This window comes from Panicum virgatum, chromosome 6N, assembly GCF_016808335.1.
Source record: "Panicum virgatum strain AP13 chromosome 6N, P.virgatum_v5, whole genome shotgun sequence".
Taxonomy (NCBI): domain Eukaryota; kingdom Viridiplantae; phylum Streptophyta; class Magnoliopsida; order Poales; family Poaceae; genus Panicum; species Panicum virgatum.
The window spans coordinates 5,862,371-5,879,677 of NC_053150.1; the positions used below are offsets into that span (position 1 = coordinate 5,862,371).

The following is a 17,307-nucleotide window of genomic DNA, read 5'->3' on the forward strand; positions in this document are numbered from 1 at the left end:
AGCTGTCGAAGTCGTCTAAGGTGAAGGTCTCGTTATCTGGTCGAAAGGAAGAAGAAGAAGGTCCGGCGCCCGCATCGGGGTAGAATCCTACGCAAAAAATGTGGATGTTAGCGTACGCTTGTATATTTCGTAATGACATGTAGAAACCAAAATACGAAACATAAACTAACATGTGTAGACCGGTATCTGTGGCCCCGGTACCATCCCTGGATACGGTCCGCCAACTGGTGCTGTCCCTCTAAACATTCCAGTATGGCCGAACGCAGTAGCTGGATCGTATCCTGTATGTGATATTAGTAAATATGTAGGAACACTTGATCTAATTTGAAGAGATATGTACGTTACCTGCACTTGCGAAGAACTGCGACGTCGGCCCGTGCACGGTCGACGGACACGGGAACGACGAGGCCTGGGACGACCCGTGGCTGTCTTCGTACTGCACACGGCTTCCCAAGTTGTGCACTACCTGACGCAACTGATCACGCTGCCTCGACCATGCCTCTGTCTATTCAAACTGGGTCATTGGGGATCCGGCACGTACCCTCGTCAGGTAAGTCGAGCAGTCCGTCTCCATCATGTTGCAAAGGCGAAACTGCATCCATTCAGTAAAGGTACAGTTAGAAACGCATGAATTATCTTACAAATATGAATATATATATATATATATATATATATATATATATATATATATAATCAAGAGACTCACCGCGTCAGCTAGTGCCTCCACGTGGTGCCGGGCATAGCCATCCTGAGTCCTCGCCTGGTGTGGCTGCGGGTGAGTGTCAACATAAACCAGACGAGCCCGAGTCCGGGGTAAGTACCAGGTGAGGTAAGCCCTAAAGGAGCTGTCTGTGTGTGGTCCTGTTGGTTGGACCAAGTGCTCGTCTGCCTATTCCCATTGGTCCACCCACGGCTGCATCTTGGTGAGCCAATCATCAGAGCACGGCAAGCCACTCCTTGACAACCTACAAAAGTGGACCACGAAGAATCGTTAGATACGACACGAATGTATGAGCCAAGTTCATTCATAATTACCTGTGGTCCTGGCGACTGACAAGCTCCAACGCGGTGGGCACCGGAAACTCCTGGCGCTGCCCAAACTGTCTCCTGACTCTCCAGGGGCAATATGCCTCAACCGCGATGTCATAAACCAGGACGGCGGTAGTAAGCCACAGGCTCGCATTCGCGGAGCAGTGCGAAGACAGGCCTGCTGGTGCACGGGTAGCCACAGCCTCTGGGCTGTAAGGCTCCCAGACAACGTCCTCGGGCGTCAGCATGTCGAGCTCCGAAACAAACTCAGGATATGCGCGTCTAACCTGCGCATGGGCCCAGGACCTCTGCATTCCGAATAAGTAAAATTAAAAGTGCGCTAATGCATCATGTAACAATGAATAACAAAATTAGATTTGTTGCGAACGTACCTGACGCCAGATCCAGATAGTTCCCATAGTGGGCCTCTCGTCCTCCTCGTCACCGTACATGGCCCCGTGGTAAGGCTCGTGGCTGACCATGGGCCGACCAACGGCTAGTCTCTCGTACGACCAAAGCTGTAGCAGTAGTGGGCACCCTGCTAGTGTCGAACAATCATTTTTGGCTCATAATTTAGATGGGAAAATTGGTCCTGTACCATTGAAAGATCATCACATCCGTAAAATACCACTGAAAGATGACCGCTTTATAAAATACCACTGAAAGGTGCAACCGTTACCGGAAATTAGCATTCCGTTAGAATTTCTCACGGAAAACATTGCCATGGCTCGTTTCAGCAGAAAATACGAAGATGAAATGACGCTTCTGCCCTTGCCTCATGACCAACGCAAAAAAACAAGCCCGAGCTGGCAAGCCTCCACCGACGCCTCCCGTTCCTCCTGGTGCTCGAGACACAGCGCTGCTCATCCAGCCCTCTGCCAGCGCCGCTCCTCCGGCCCTCTGTCAACGACGCTCCTCCGGCCCCTTGCTAGCGCCGCCGCCCCTCCCACCGGCGGGAGCACCTGGACCGAAGGCATCCTTGGCCGCCGCCCGTCCCCGACCCAGGCGGCATCCAGGCGGGCATCCCTTGGCCGGCCCTAGGCGCAGGGCGGCGGGGTGCGATGGCCGGCCCCTAGGCGCAGGCCGCCGCCCATCCACGACCCAGGGCCTCCGGCGCGTACCCCTTGGCCGGCCCCCAGGCGCAGGCCGCCGGGTGCCTTGGCCGGCCCCCAGGCGCAGGCCGCCGGGTGCCTTGGGCGCCGCCCGTCCCCGACCCGCGAGCCTCCTCCGTCCGTGCTGGCATCCATCCAGGCTTCCACAGATGGATCCATTCCAGATTCCCCCAGAGTAAGATTCTTAACCCTAGCTCGTCCTGTATCTGTTACTGCATGTAAATGTATTGTGAAATTAGTTGAAAGAGATGCACTTTTGGACAAATGTGGTATGCGATTGGGAGTAGTCAGTAATGATTGTACCAGATTTGCAACAAAAAAGTCAGATGTGTTAGAAGTATTGTTAATTTATGCACTGCTACTATTTCAGGATCGATGAGAACAATGCTTGCAGACTAGTGATTGATGTCACCTCCTTCTCAACTATTGAGGATGGTCGTGTTGTGTATCGAAAGGGCAAAAATTTGGACTGGTGGGTAGATTCAGAGGAGTACTCCATCATTGACATGGAGAAAGATGTTTCCAAACACTTTGGTTGGGCTAGCTACCAAGAGGCAAATTTTTGGTTTCCAAATCAGAATGGTGATATAACACGACTTGCTACTGATCAAGAGCTTATAACCTTGTTGCGGGCTTCAAAAATTCTGAAGTTCATCATGACTGTTGATAGATGTGAGCATGTTGATGTTCCTGTGAATGGGACTCAAATGGCGGATAATGAATTGCAAGTCATGGGGAATGAGCTGCAAGTACATGTTAGCAATGAGAGGGATTTGCTACATGTCCCATCTAGAGTTTTAGCTGCAGAATATGAGGGTCAAGAATGGGCACATGAGCCAGAACTTGGGGTTACAGCAGCTGGCCCTCCTAGAGTAGAGGAGGAGGAGGAGCACTATATGGAGCCTGGTTTTGACCCCGAGGGAGATGATCCAATTGGAGCAGATGAAGAGTGGAGATATTTTAAGCAGCAACAAAAAGAAAAGAGGACAGTGGAGAATAACCGAGTGCAGAAGGAATATCAAGGTAAAGATCCAGATGCTGTACCAAGTGATGAAGCCACTATGGTTGGAGAGGCATATGTTGCACATACTACATATGACAGAGATAACCCTGAAATTAAGGCAGGATCCACATTTGTTGACAAAGATGCATTCAAATTGGTTATCAAGCAATATGCAATTACAAGAGAGTTTCAGACATTTGTGGAACATAGTGACAAAGTAAGGTACAGGGCAAGATGTGCAGATCCAACTTGTGAATGGAAAGTTCATGCAAAGAAACTTCGTGGCTGCCCTACTTTCATGGTATATTATGTGATATGTGATCTGTCCATATTTATTTCAGAACAAATTAGATACTAAAGGTTGGATAGCGGACAGGGCAAAACCTCTACTCCAGTCCAACCCAGGCATGACTGCAAAAAAGATGAAGGGTCATGTTGAACACCAATTTCCACTCAAATTATCATATAACAAGGTGTGGGAAGGAAGACAACGTGCACTAGAAGGACTACATGGCACTTGGGAAGATGGCTTCAAGATGTTGTGGAGTTTCAAAGCAGAGTTAGAGGCTACTTGTCCTGGAAGCATAGTAGAGATTGATTGCAAGAAGAAGAAAGATGGGCGAGTCTATTTCTCTAGGATGTTTGTGGCCATAAAGGCATGTGTGGATGGATTTCTTGTTGGCTGTAGGCCATACCTTGGAGTGGACTCCACTCACCTCACGGGCAAATACAATGGACAGCTAGCTGCAGCAACAGCAATTGATGGCCATAATTGGATGTATCCAGTAGCATATGGAATTTTTTACAAGGAGACAAAAGCTGATTGGGGTTGGTTCTTGACACAATTGAAGAGAGCAATTGGAATTCCACAAGGATTGACAATTCACACCGATGCTTGCAAAGGTTTAGAGACATCAGTCCATAAAGTCTTTGGAGAAGCAGTTGAGCACAGGGAGTGTTTTAGACACTTAATGCAGAATTTTAGGAAACATTTTGAAGGAGATGTATTGAAGTACATGTGGCCTTGTGCTTGGGCATGTACCATTCAGAGGCATCAGTGGCTTTGGGATAGAATTACTGAAAACTGTCCGGAAGCAATTCCTTATTTGCAATCAGAACACAAACAGATTTGGTCCAGAGCTAAGTTTTCAGGGGAGTGCAAGGTTGACTATGTGAATAACAATATATCAGGGTGCTTCAACAACTGGATTAAGGAGTGCAAAGGTCTGCATGTAGATGTGCTTATGGACACAATTAGAGACATGATAATGGAAAAGATAGCAATGAGGCAGGTCATAGCTCAGAGACTTGAAGGGCCAATTCTTCCTAGTGTTATCAATGAACTGAAGATGAAGAGTAGAAATTTGAAGTACACGATCAAGGGGAGTGGTGGACTTAAGGCAGAGGTGTCTGGATTGACAAAGGACAATTATCCTTGGAGGCATGCAGTAGACCTTGAAGTGAAAACATGCTCATGTGGTCAGTGGCAGATTTCTGGTAAACCTTGCACCCATGCCATATGTCTCATAGGTTCATTGAGACAGTTAAAACTTGAGGACTATGTGCATGATTACTACTCACTTGAGCGTTTCAAGGCTACTTATCAATTTGTGGTAAACCCGATGGTTGACAAGTCACAATGGCATGTGGTTGATCCTGGGTTTGAGATGTTGCCTCCAAAGCTAGAAAGGGCTGCGGGCAGACCAAGAGTGAAAAGGATCAAAGCTAGAGGTGAGCCGGGGAAAAGGAGACAATACCAATGTAAAAGATGCTTGCAGTTTGGGCATATTGAGAAGGGATGCTTTGAGCCACCTACTGAACTTGGTGTTGAATTACCACCTTCATTTGCTGCCAAATCAAAGTGAGTTGAAGTTCTTGCTGTCCATTTTTTCCCTTGCATTTGCCTTACATAATGTTCTGATTATATTGCTGTCATGTAGAAAAAGGAAAGGAGAGGCTGGAACTTCAAAGCAGCCTGCTACTAAAAAGTCCAAGAAGGGTGGAGCCAAAAAGGTGGAGCCAAGAAGGGTGCAACAACAAGCACATCTACTGAGCCCCCTTCTGAACTTGATGCTGAATTACCACCTTCACTTCCTGCCAAATCTAAGTCAGCTGAAACTCCCTTCAATTTTGTTACTATGAATTCTTTGTACGGCTGCATAATGACTAGAGTAAATTGTTGCTGTATCGGAAGAGGAAAGGAGAGGCTACTACATCAACATCTAAGAAGCCTTCCCAAAAGTCCAAAAAAGATGGCACATCAAGCACCTTAGTGGCAGAAGCACCAGCAACCATCTCCACTTCCTTGGTCTCTCACTCACCAGTTAGTCCAGGACCAATAACAAAGAGGATGGCAGCTTCTACTTCGACTCCAACAAAACCTCCAGAGACACAATTGAGTCCAGGGCCCACAACCAGAAGCATGGCTGCACAACTACACATATCACCAGGTGGAATTGCTAGGAGGCGCATCATAAGCTAAGCCTTGAAAAAGGCTGCTGCTGTGCCGTATTTAGTGCAAAAGTTGTGTCTGCTGTATTATATTGTTGTCCTGAAACAGCCATGTATTGCTGTGCTGAAATTCCCTTAGACTATAGGGCATTGCTATGTGGCTGCTAGATGTAAGTTAATACTATTTACATGTGTTGAACTAGAACAATGGTGTTCGTGGGTAGACTGTATTTAATGCATGTGAGACAGCGACCTTGTGTTGTATTGCCCTGTGCTAGTTTCTTGTATTGAAATGGTGTTAGAACAGGCCCTATGCTTGTTTCTCATGTGGTGAATTGTAAGAAAACGTTCTGGGGGTATTTCTGTCCAAATTAACAGAGCTAACGCTCAAATCTAACAGAGTGCTACTTTCAGTTCACATTTTAACCTTTCGGTGGTATTTTACGGGGGCTCAAGCTTTCGGTGGTATTTTACGGAAGTCGCGATCTTTCAGTGCTATGAGACCAATTTTCCCAATTTAGATTGTCCATAATAAACCCATACATTTGCTTTGCAACAAAGTCGCATGATATATTGCGATGCGAGGGAAGAACTTCTGACAGCAAATAAGTGTGCTCTGTGACAATGGAACATTTCCAATTTGACTTCCATTTTCCCTTGAATGCATGTACTCGCCATGGACATCCAGCATTCACACACTTCGCCTCATATTCTTTACTGTCAGACTTTACGACTCTGAATTCTCGTTTCAATGATATTGCCCATAGTCTCACAGCATCTTTTACGGCTTCAATGTTTGGATATGTTGCACCTTGCACTACCTCATTCCCTCTGTACTCCCACTCCTGATTTCGTACATCTTCTGCGACATGACTGCCAAAACCATGCTCCTTCCACTCTTTTGGCAATGAGTACTGCTCGTCATCAGATGAGCCCTCATATTCTTCCATCTCTATTGCGGTTTGGTTTTCTGCCTCCATCTCGTCCACAATGCTATGTATCCTCTCTCCCTCATCAGCAAGGCCCTGTGGTCCCATGTTTTGGTTCTCTGTCTCTTCTGACTCATCTTGCTCAACATAATTGGTCTCTCTTCGAATACTCGGAGTTCCTTGATCTGCACAATGTTGGATTTCATTTTGTGTCTTCTCCCGGATTTGAACAAGAATGGCCAGAGGCCACCCACGCTCTAGAGCTGCTTGCATGTACTTCTGCCAGTCATCAGTGTTGTGTATCATCATCAATTCCCATAATTCACTTTCTACCTCCCAATTAACAAGAGACTGGACAGTGATCACATGTGTCAACGGATCAACATGGAACCCACGCTGCAGCCACTTACATATGGAACCAAAACTCCTTTCCAGAGGTTTATCTATGCTGCTAGATGTGCGCTTAAAGACAGAAAGATCTACTCCATTTGGCCCATACATAACATTGTATTCACCATAAAATACTTGAAACTGCATTTTGCTCGACATATCTGTATATCACATAATACTTATCGAGTTATACTCTTTACTTCACTACCTTATTCAATAATCCGTAAAAACTAAGTATGAAATTCAACTACAACGTATAAGTATTCATAACTACGTGATGACACTTAAATTCTATACTGCTACAAATTATATTCTAAATCATAATTAACTTATAAACACGTCTCTAATAGTACTGCAATTGTAATAATAAATGCGTAGTACTAATTTTCTAAACTAATTTACTACTACGTAACTACAAACTAAAGTATCATTAAACTTCTACTTAAATGGTTCTACTATAGCACTAATTAAATTAAATTACTCACCCCTACTTAAATTACTCATACTTAAATACGTAGTACTTAAATATAACAATATATAAACTAAATGTACTAACCTGCAGATCACAAGTGCTGAATCCGGCAGAGCTTCGCCGCTTTCCTTCTCCTCAATCCTCTCTTTTTTCTGGATTTTTGGTGGAATTTTCGGGCTCAAATGAGGAGGGAAGGGGAGTGTTGGAGCTTATATAGGGGGGCATACCCCGGTCGCCCGAGGGGGGGGCGACAGGCCCCCCTGCCGCGCCCGTGGGCTGGGCCCAGCGGTCGCCCGAGGGAGGGGCGACCGGCCCCTTTTTTTTCAAGGACCTCGTTGCAAATTTAAAGAAAAAAATTTACACTTAGGGTCTGTCGCCCTTTGGGAGGGCGACCGGGGGTATTTTTGAAATATTTCAAAACGGACATATATTTTTGAAATTTTTATTTTTTAAAAAATAAAAAAAAACCGCGTACACGGCAGTTAAACGGGCCGGCCGGCCTTAACCAAGTCACGGGCCGAGGGCCCAGCCCATCGCGCCTGAATAGCGCAAGCCTGTGCTGCTCTGCTTCTTTCTTCCTCTAGGCTTCGGCTTCTTCATTATTGCTCCGAAAGACGGCGACGGGCGAGACACCGAGCGGCGAGTCGGCGGCGGCGGCGATGGGGTCGTTGGAGATCCGTGCCAGGTATAAGGACAAGACCACAATCAATGAACCCATCACCCCGGGCGTCCTCCGCATGGTGCGTATACCAGCTAAGTATTTTTGAGTTCATCAGAGATCAGACATGTTCAGTTCATATTCATCAGATGTGCTTGGTTGATCCCTGATCGTTAATTAAGCAAAAGATTATCTTGGTGTAGTGTCGAACCTATAGCTAAAAAATCATTCATCTTTCACATGGTTTAATGGCATTCGAATATTTTTTTTACAAATTTGTTTGCATTGCTTGGTTGAATTAAAAAAAAAAGGATTTGATTGATCTTGTCCTACTGACCTCTACACCTGCTGCTCTGCACCCTTCCCTTGCTGCCCTATTGATGACCTCTCATCACCAGTGCACTGTTGGCCATCGTCGTCGTCGCCGCTGCCTCCCTCCTCATCTCCCTCCTCCTCCTCCTCCCAGTCCCTGCAGACGTCGAGGAAGTAGAGCGCGCAGACCATGGCGACGCAGGCCACGAGCATGGGGATGGGCCCGAACAGCCAGAGGAAGACGGGGCACGAGAAGTAGAAGGCCCGCGCGCCCAGCGACCAGAAGTAGCTCCCGCGGTTGAGCACGTCCGTGGCGTACCCGACGGCGGCGGCGCGCCCGCTGCGGCACGCGCCGGGCGGCACGTTCACGAGCACGCTCGCGTGGCTGTAGTACCGGATCGACTGCACGTTGAGGAGGAACGCCACCAGGAAGCAGACGAGGATCGCGAAGAACTTGGCCGACAGCGCCGGCGCGCCCGTCGCGCCCACCACCAGCGGCGCGCCCGGGAGGAGGCCGCCGCTGTTGTTGGATGTGGACGTGGCGGCGGCGGCGCTGCCTTCGCCTCCGCCGCCGCCGCCGCTGGACATGAGGACGGCGATCAGGGAGCTCAGGGTGATGGCCGTCGAGGCGAGCAACGTCGACGCCATGATGTTGTTGCGGATCGTCTGCACCGCCAGCACCGCGTGCTTCCCGGACGGCTCCTGCGTGCAAAGAGAAATCAAATTATTGCTAGAACCGATACAACATGAACCCGCCTCTTACTACGCATAGCTTGTAACGGATCTCTGTAGCGTTGCACGTTCTATCAGGTAGCAACGCATAATCGAACGGACCCGAAATTTTTATGAAATGCGGTTCATACGGACTCGCGTCCGTCAACTGCCGTCCTCATCCCTTCGGCTCTTCTCTATTCCCCTCACCGTCTCCACTGCTCGACACGCACCACCAGGACGGCTCCTCCGGCGAGCGGCCATCTCCATCTCCTCCGCATGCGCGGCCAGGATGCCTCTTATGTGTGTGCCATGACGAGGTGCTTGCAGCTCCGCGTATCCATCGGTTGCAATTGCTGCAGGGAAGGCTGATATTTCCCCCCTCCCTCTCTCAGCCTCTTGCAGATCCAGATCCACACGGGCATGTTGGTGGGGTGTGCTTGCCGCAGTGGAGGCTAGCTGCGTTGGGGGTGCATCTCCGGTGATGCTGACCTGCAAGGCTGCACGGCTCGTCCATGGTGGCGGCTGGCTAGGGTTTGGGCCTGCCCATCTCTAGCCCCATGATCTCATTGGCAACCACGGACTCGCGTCGTCTTACGCATCAGCAGGGACAACTACAGACATAACTTCCAGGGTAGATTCCATTTGCCTTCATCTCCTTTCTTCTCTTATGTTTGTTGGATCGCACTGCATCCCATCTTAAAATCTGTAAACCTCTAAGTTTCTGAGCATAATGTGATTGTGATAGAACACCATGTAATTTCTTCATACTTGATTACGCTCCTACTTGAGAAATCGCTGTGGTCTAGGGTTAATTTTGCATCCTGGTAACTTAGTATAATTATGATTGCGAACTGGTATCACCCAATAGAAATTTGGATGGTCTGCTCTGGTGATTGCATCTCGTGATTATTTCTGTGTACTACCTGTATTAGTATAATTATGCATCAGTGCTTCTGTACAATCTTTTATTCAGGCCCAATCCTATTATTTAGTACTTGTGTCTTTCTCGCTGGTCATAGAAATAAGTATTTGAGAGATTAAGTCCTGCTTTCTTTCTTTTCAAAAATTATAGCTTATCCTGTCTTTTTGTTCCGAAATAAATACTTGTGGCTTCTTGCTATTACCTCTATTTAATACGTCAAAGGTTTAGAATTGTGAAGTATCTTGGCAGCCTGGAGAACAGAGCTGCAGCGAGATTGGAAGTGTTTGATTGGTTAACAAAAGCTTCTAGGTGGATATGCTGCAGCCTGCAGCTCTCTAGGTTCATTCAAATCTCCACGATTTGGGTTAAGAAAAGCTGTGAACCTAGTTGATTTTTGTTTTCAATTGATTATTGTTTTCTCATATTAAGTATTCTCTCGGCTATCCATGGTTCAGTTATTAGTTTTCTCTCGGCTATACTACCATGCCAATAAGAAAACCTTTTCTCTTTCATCTTCTATCCATGATTCAGTTATAAGTTTTCTCTTGGCTATACTGCCATGCCAATAAGAAAACCTCTTCTCTTCCAATTTCCTGAATATTTCTATCTGTAAGTAGTAACCACCCCCAACAAAGCAAAATGATTGCTTCCTATTTTTTTCTTCTTTCCCTACAGTGATGATGCTATCCTTTGTAGGTATTTTTGAAGCAACCTCTTTTTTGATCGCTCAAAGAAAAGCCCTTTTTAGAGGCCCGTATACTGTGAAAATAAAGTGCTCCACAATCAGATGCCAATTTGAGCACTTCTAAGCTGAAGAATGTAATACCTAGGTAAGATGATCTCAAAACTTAATTTATATGTGTTTTCTTCAGTATGAATTTGGAACTACTTATCAGCTATTCTGTTAAAGGTTGAGATCATTGTGCGCATTATATTAGATCACATGTTTCATGAGTGGATGACTGATGTATAGTTTGAAGTAGTAATATTGTAACGACCTTGGAAAAAATATAAATGTCTCGGAATGTTTTAAACAGACCAGTTAATAGTACCATGGTTCTGGGATTTTAGATCCTTGATTTCTTCAACAATACTGTAGTTTGTCAATTTATTAATTTATTCTGCACCCGGGATGTGACTCTTACAGGAGGTATCACCTGCAGATGTTGGAAACTCCATGTGATACAGTGATAGCTGGTGGCTGGGACAATGGACAAGGAGGTATTACCCTTGACTTCACAATTTGCATGACCTAATCCAAACTTTGTTTGTATAATTCTGTCTGAACTGCTTTCTTGATAATTTGTAAAGTATCATAAGATCTAAATTGTTCAACTGTGGGGTACTTTAGGGCATTGGAACCAAATACTTGTATACACTTACTATATTTTTTCCATACAGTGTTTGATCAAACGGACAGATCTGCTATATCTTGCTAAAGGCCATGGTTTATTTTTGATCAAGTTTCATAGAAGTTCTGAAAGAGCTGGAACACAGGCATTTCAGTCCTGCTTCAGAGATGAACAGATTGCAAGACACATCATGCATATGTTTTGTTGTACAGTTGAGGATATGATCATGTGGAGCACGAAGGATTATTTGAGTGAATGCATTTCGGGATAAATTAGTCATATGTTCAATTTCAGTTTTTTTTATCCCTGTATGCTATCAACAACCATGTAAAGAGAATCCTTGTAACTGAAATTATTTATCTAATAAGATCATTCTCAATTTTTTTTATCACGCTTGAGTGGATTGTTCAAGTTCGGATTGTCTAGTGCTTGTGGAATATGTTGTGATATAAATATTAAAGTTCTATGTTTACTATATATGGAAAGATTGGACCTTGAGTTACCAACGCATAATAAGTGTTGCCAGCATCCGTTGCAAAGCTTGCAACACTTGTTTTCACACCTTACCAACACTTAGGTATATGTTGCCATAGATCTTTGCAACGCCACCTATTGCAACATATACCAAATGCGTTGGTACAGACCATTGCAATGGTTATTCACGTTTCTAGCAACAAATATATCTGTTGGTAAAGGGGTGTTCCTCTTGTAGGCGATAAACCCTGACGATTTCTGCTCCAGTTCATCAGTTCTTCCTGGGTTGCATTCATGTTAGCATTTTTCTCTGTTAGTTCGGCTAATTAACAACCAAACGGGAAGGGATTAAGGGGAACGCATGAGCATCGATGGATCATGTGATGGGTTGCATGCGCTGTTCGATCATGCATATGATCCGAAGTTTAAGAGCGCGTGGTACGATGTATATTTGACTAAACAATGACGAACGGGAGGGAGAAATGGATCCCCCACCTCCATGACGTGACGGACCCAGATGCGGCGGTTGATGGCGTTGACGCCGATGACGGTGGTCGCCGGCCGCCGGCGGATGCGGAGCAGAAGCCACGCGTGGTACCCCGCCATCACCGCCAGCCCCAGCGGCACCAGCACGTAGTCCAGCTGCTCCTTCTTCATCCCTTCTCCCTCCCTCCGAGATCGATCACTGCCGAAGTTCTTCCCGTTCTGGAGATCGACGAGGAACCGAGGAAGACGACGATGCAAAGCGAGAGAACGGCTGGAAGATGGGCCTGGCCTACTCCTCCTCGGATTAATGGGCCTTTCCGGAGTCTGGACCGAATCACGCGATTTTTTTATTTTTTATTTTCGTTTTTTTATAAAAATATATTTTTGTTTTCGAAATTTACAGGAATATAGGCCGGCCACCCCGCTGCTGGGCGGTCGCGACCTGGTCGCCCCGCTGCGGGGCGGCAGGGGCTTTTCTGTTAAAATTTTGCGAAATTTTTTGTAGAAAAGCCCCTGGATGACCGGTCGCCTGGCAGCGGGGCGGCCGGCAGCAGGGCGACCGGCTCCCCCGCCCTTATATAAGGGTTGGTTGGTCCCCCCCACTCCTCATTTGCATCATTAAAATTCCAGAAACCAAGGAAAGGGAGGGAGGGAGGGAGAGAGGCGAAGCCCTGCCGGATTTTCGAGCCGGCGACTGCAGGTAACCAAAATTCTTCTACGCTTTACAAATATATTATGTTGTAATTATTTTTGTTGACACAGTAGATTAGCAATCAGTTTAATATCATTATTGTGTGGCCAGATATGTTGACCAAGCTTCGTTTTCAAGTTCATTATGGTGACTACTATATTTCTCATGATGCGCATGGAGTAAATCTATCAGCTTTTGAACGCAGAGAGTGCGGAATAGATAAACCCTTAGAGAGGAGTTTTGGTTCCATACGCAAATGCCTTCACGAGATATTCAATGTGAATCCAAAAACTCATTTCCTAACCGTTCAGACTGTGATGAATTGGGCAACTGGAGGGGATTTCTGGGAGTTGATGCTTATAACAAATACCGAAGAATGGCGGACTTACATGCAAGCAGCTCTTGACCGCGGGTGGCCTCTTGCAATGCTAATTCAGATTCACCAGAAAACAGCTCATTTCCGTGAAGGGTCAACAAGTATATCATCTCATATGAACCAAGCAGTGGAACAAAAAAAATGAAGATCAGAACATGCATGTCATAGAACCTGAGCCGTAAGGTATAGCTGATCAGGTAGGAGAAAAAGAAGATCAGAACATGCATGTCATTCAACTTGAGCCGCAAGGTTTAGCTGATGAGGGGGAGCGGATACCTGGAATAGTGGAAGCTGTAGAGAATGAAGACCAGGAGGCTCGAATAATGGAAGAATGTGGGGACTCATCAGACGATGAGGACTACCCGTTGCTAGGTGAATAGCGAGACAAGGGTTTTGGAAATCCAGTGATACAGGATATTAGAAATAATGAGTACGAATACAGAGAGAATGAGCCTGTGCAGGGGGCAAAATATCCTAATATTGAAGCTGTGAAGGATGCTGTGAAGCTTTGGGCTATATGTTCAGGAAGGAATTCAGAGTTGTGAAGTCTAGCAGCAAAGAATATGAGGTGAAGTGTGTCAATGGCGATTGTATATGACGAGTACATGCCTACAATGGTAAGTACAAGACACACTGGGAGTGTTCAATTGTTACACCACATACATGTAGATTAACTGCTGTTGCGCAAAATCACCGTAACATCACATCCACTTTCGTGGCCAAGAAGATGTATGGGGTGATTCTCGACAAAATTGATTATGGGCCAAAATTGATAATTAGGGACATAGACGACAGTTTTCAATACAAAATCAGATATGCAAAGGCTTGGCGGGCAAAACAAAAGGTGTTTGAGATGAGGTTCGGCACATATAAGACATCATATGATAACCTGCCTCACATGCTGTCAGCAATTGTGCAGAGAAATCCTGGAAGCGCGACTGATACCTACATTGTACCGAGTTTGTATGGGGGACCTGGATTTCTGCTCCGTGCTTTCTTCTGCCTTGGTGCTTGTGTGAGGACATTTATGTATTGTCTTCCTGTTTTGTGTATCGACGGCATATTTTTGACAGGGAGATATAAGGGGACAATACTGACAGCGATTGGTGTTGATTGCAACAAGCAGGTGGTTCCCAACACCTTTGCTTTTGTTGAGAATGAGAACACAGAGAGCTGGTACTGGTTCCTTGAACGTGTGAAGATTCACGTTGTTGCTGTAAGGTCTGATATTTGTCTCATCAGTGACAGGCATGCAGGTCTTCTAGCAGTAATAAGGCAACTACGTGAAAGAAGTCGAGGACAACCTCCTCTATGGCCAGATATTGTGAGTAGGTGGTGCATAAGGTATATGGGTGCAAACTTTTATGAGCGCTTCAAGAATAAAGAACTTATAAATTTGTTTAAGAGGTTGTGCACTCAGAATCAGCAGCAGAAGTTCGATGCTTTGTGGCAGGTGCTAGATAATATGTGCACCGAGCTGCTAAAGAAACAGGCCTCAACCTCCAGCCGTAGACGTTCAGGTGGCGGACCTTTCACACAGTGGATCAAGGATGCACCTAAGGAGAAGTGGTCAATTATATACGACACTGGTGGGCGTCGATATGGGATCGAGACAACCAACCACGCAGAGCGTTACAACATGGTAATGTGTCATGTTCGTTGATTTCCTCTTGTTGGCATAGTTGAGTTCATCATGTATGGATGCACAATTTACTTCAGAGAGCGGTACCAGGCAGCTGCTGTGTTACTTAATGATCCACGAATTGTTTTTTGTAATATGGTCACTAAATACATGAAAGAGAAAAGATTAAAAAGGCTCACTATCACAGAGTGGTCTCCATGAGCACAAAGGATCAAAGGTTTGAGGTTTTATGCAAAGACAGGACATGTCAAGGTATCCGCAGACAAATGGTGGTTCAGGATTGCTTGATAACGCCGGAAGGCAAGGTGTTTTGCAGATACAAGAAGCCACAACTTCTTCACTTACCATGCTCCCATGTCATTGCGGCATGTTCAGAATCTGGATTGGAAGCTGGGGTTTTTGTTTCTGAATATTACAGAAAAGAAACCGTTGTGCACACTTGGGGCCATGAGATATATGACATAGGCAGTCTGGGATCATTCACTACACTAAATATCCCTCCGATGTACATTCCCAATCCAGATGCTAGGAGAGGGGTATATCGACGGCAGACACTTCGTATCCGTAATGGAATGGATGAGTCTGAGGCAGGAAAGAAGAAAAAACGATACAACCTGTGTGGAGCAGACGGTCACACTTACAAGAAGTGCCCTAAAATACATGAAGACAATGCTGGTGCCGAGGTTGGATCTTCTGGAAATCCCACCGATGGATTGCCTCCGGATTTTAGAGTCCGTCGCGTTTAGATTTCGTTATGTATGGATATGTATTTGAACTAGATGTATGGATATGTATTCCCACCTGTATGTGACAATTACATTTCGTTATGTATGGATAAGTATTTGAATCAGATGGTAGCATGTAACAATACGAAGGTATTTGTGTAGTAAGGTTTTTTGGTTGCAATTCTAAATTAGTAGGTTGCTTGAATTAGATTGCTAACTGAATGTAGTGTACTGAAAATAGAAGGATAAGGTAGGTTACGAACCATAAATTTCCGACTTGCAATATAATTTTGTAAACAATGATACGATTACAAAGCAGAGGCCTAAGGCGTTCGTACTACTATGTTAAATAACGCTGTGACCTTTACTGTAAACTAGGTACTTTAACAATGAAAAACAGTGGCATATGCAATACGATAACCTTGTGTTGTGACTAAACCTGACATGTCTTAGGAAATGTAAAATGCCGGGATTACATGATGGTGCTTTACTGAGTGCACCGGGGATATTTTCCCTTTCTAATAGCTTCAGGCCCTGATTCCTTAGCACGGTGGGCCCTCTCTCGTTTCCTCTCCCTATCAGCTTCACATTCCTCTGCCTTCTGACGTTCCACTTCTGCAATCCTCTTCTGAATCTCTTTCTGATCTTTCTTGCGCTTCTCCTCCATTTGTTCTTTATGCAGCATTCGTTGCCACCTTTATGTAGCCCACCTTGCTTGACGCTCAACATGGTCATTATCCTGCTGAGATTGCTCGGTGTCTAACCACTGCACGAAATCACATAGATGCGGTGGAGTCTTTCCCCAAATCATGTTAGAAGTCATTACCAAATCCGAAAGTGGCAAACTCTGATAGTGTTTTGTAGTATCTTTGCTCGATCCTTGCCGTAATGCTTGGGCGGATCATACTCGTAATTCTCTCACATGAAGAACCTCATGCCAAAATCGTCCCCCAAAATCCTGGATTTCATTAACTTGCACAAGGATCCGCAAAAGCACATAGACACCTTGACTCCTTGGGGGACTGTTTCCCTCACCCTACTCCGTGGAATGTAGGTGGATCCTGAGGAGGCCATGGTGTTGAGCTCTGGCAATCACAAGTGCACAATCAGATTGCTAATGTACTGTATCACAAACTGATTGCTAATGTACTGTATCACAAAATAATTGCTAATCTACTGTGTCAACAAAAATAATTACAACATAATCTATTTGTAAAGCGTAGAAGAATTTTGGTTATCTGCAGTCGCCGGCTCGAAAATCCGGCAGAGCTTCGCCTCTCTCCTTCCCTCCCTCCCTTTCCTTGGTTTCTGGAATTTTAGTGATGCAAATGAGGAGTGGGGGGACCAGCCAACCCTTATATAAGGGCGGGGGAGCCGGTCTTCCTGCTGCCGGGCGACCGGTCCTCTAGGGGTTTTTCTGCAAAAATTTCACAAAAATTTTTACAGAAAAGCCCCCGCCGCGTCCCGGCCGCCCGGCAGCGGGGCGGTCGGGTATATCCCTGTAAATTTCGAAAATGAAAATATGATTTTGTAAAAAATGAAAATAAAAAATATAAAAATCACGGGCCC

General features: G+C 45.6%; 2 protein-coding genes and 1 long non-coding RNA gene across 6 annotated transcripts; 2 read left to right on the top strand and 1 right to left on the bottom strand.

Moving 5' to 3' along the window:
* The first annotated feature begins 3,632 nt into the window (after positions 1-3,632).
* On the top strand, positions 3,633-5,859 carry LOC120677708. The gene is made up of 2 exons (XM_039958877.1): positions 3,633-5,005; positions 5,085-5,859. The coding sequence occupies exons 1-2, from the start codon at positions 3,681-3,683 to the stop codon at positions 5,284-5,286; spliced, it is 1,527 nt and encodes a 508-aa protein (XP_039814811.1). The 5' UTR covers positions 3,633-3,680; the 3' UTR covers positions 5,287-5,859.
* A 2,524-nt stretch (positions 5,860-8,383) lies between these two features.
* Positions 8,384-12,475, bottom strand: LOC120677845. The gene is made up of 2 exons (XM_039959048.1): positions 12,314-12,475; positions 8,384-9,058 (listed from the first exon to the last, which is right to left on the bottom strand). Exons 1-2 carry the CDS (start codon positions 12,473-12,475, stop codon positions 8,384-8,386), a joined length of 837 nt encoding a protein of 278 aa, XP_039814982.1.
* LOC120680053 lies at positions 9,229-11,732 on the top strand. 4 transcript variants are annotated; one of them, XR_005677452.1, is made up of 6 exons: positions 9,229-9,387; positions 9,463-9,701; positions 10,221-10,331; positions 10,689-10,822; positions 11,140-11,213; positions 11,394-11,732. It is a non-coding gene; the product is annotated as an uncharacterized LOC120680053 (long non-coding RNA). The 4 variants fall into 4 exon arrangements; XR_005677453.1 differs by having other exon boundaries at positions 10,242-10,331; XR_005677451.1 differs by having other exon boundaries at positions 9,463-10,331.
* Positions 12,476-17,307: the final 4,832 nt, after the last annotated feature.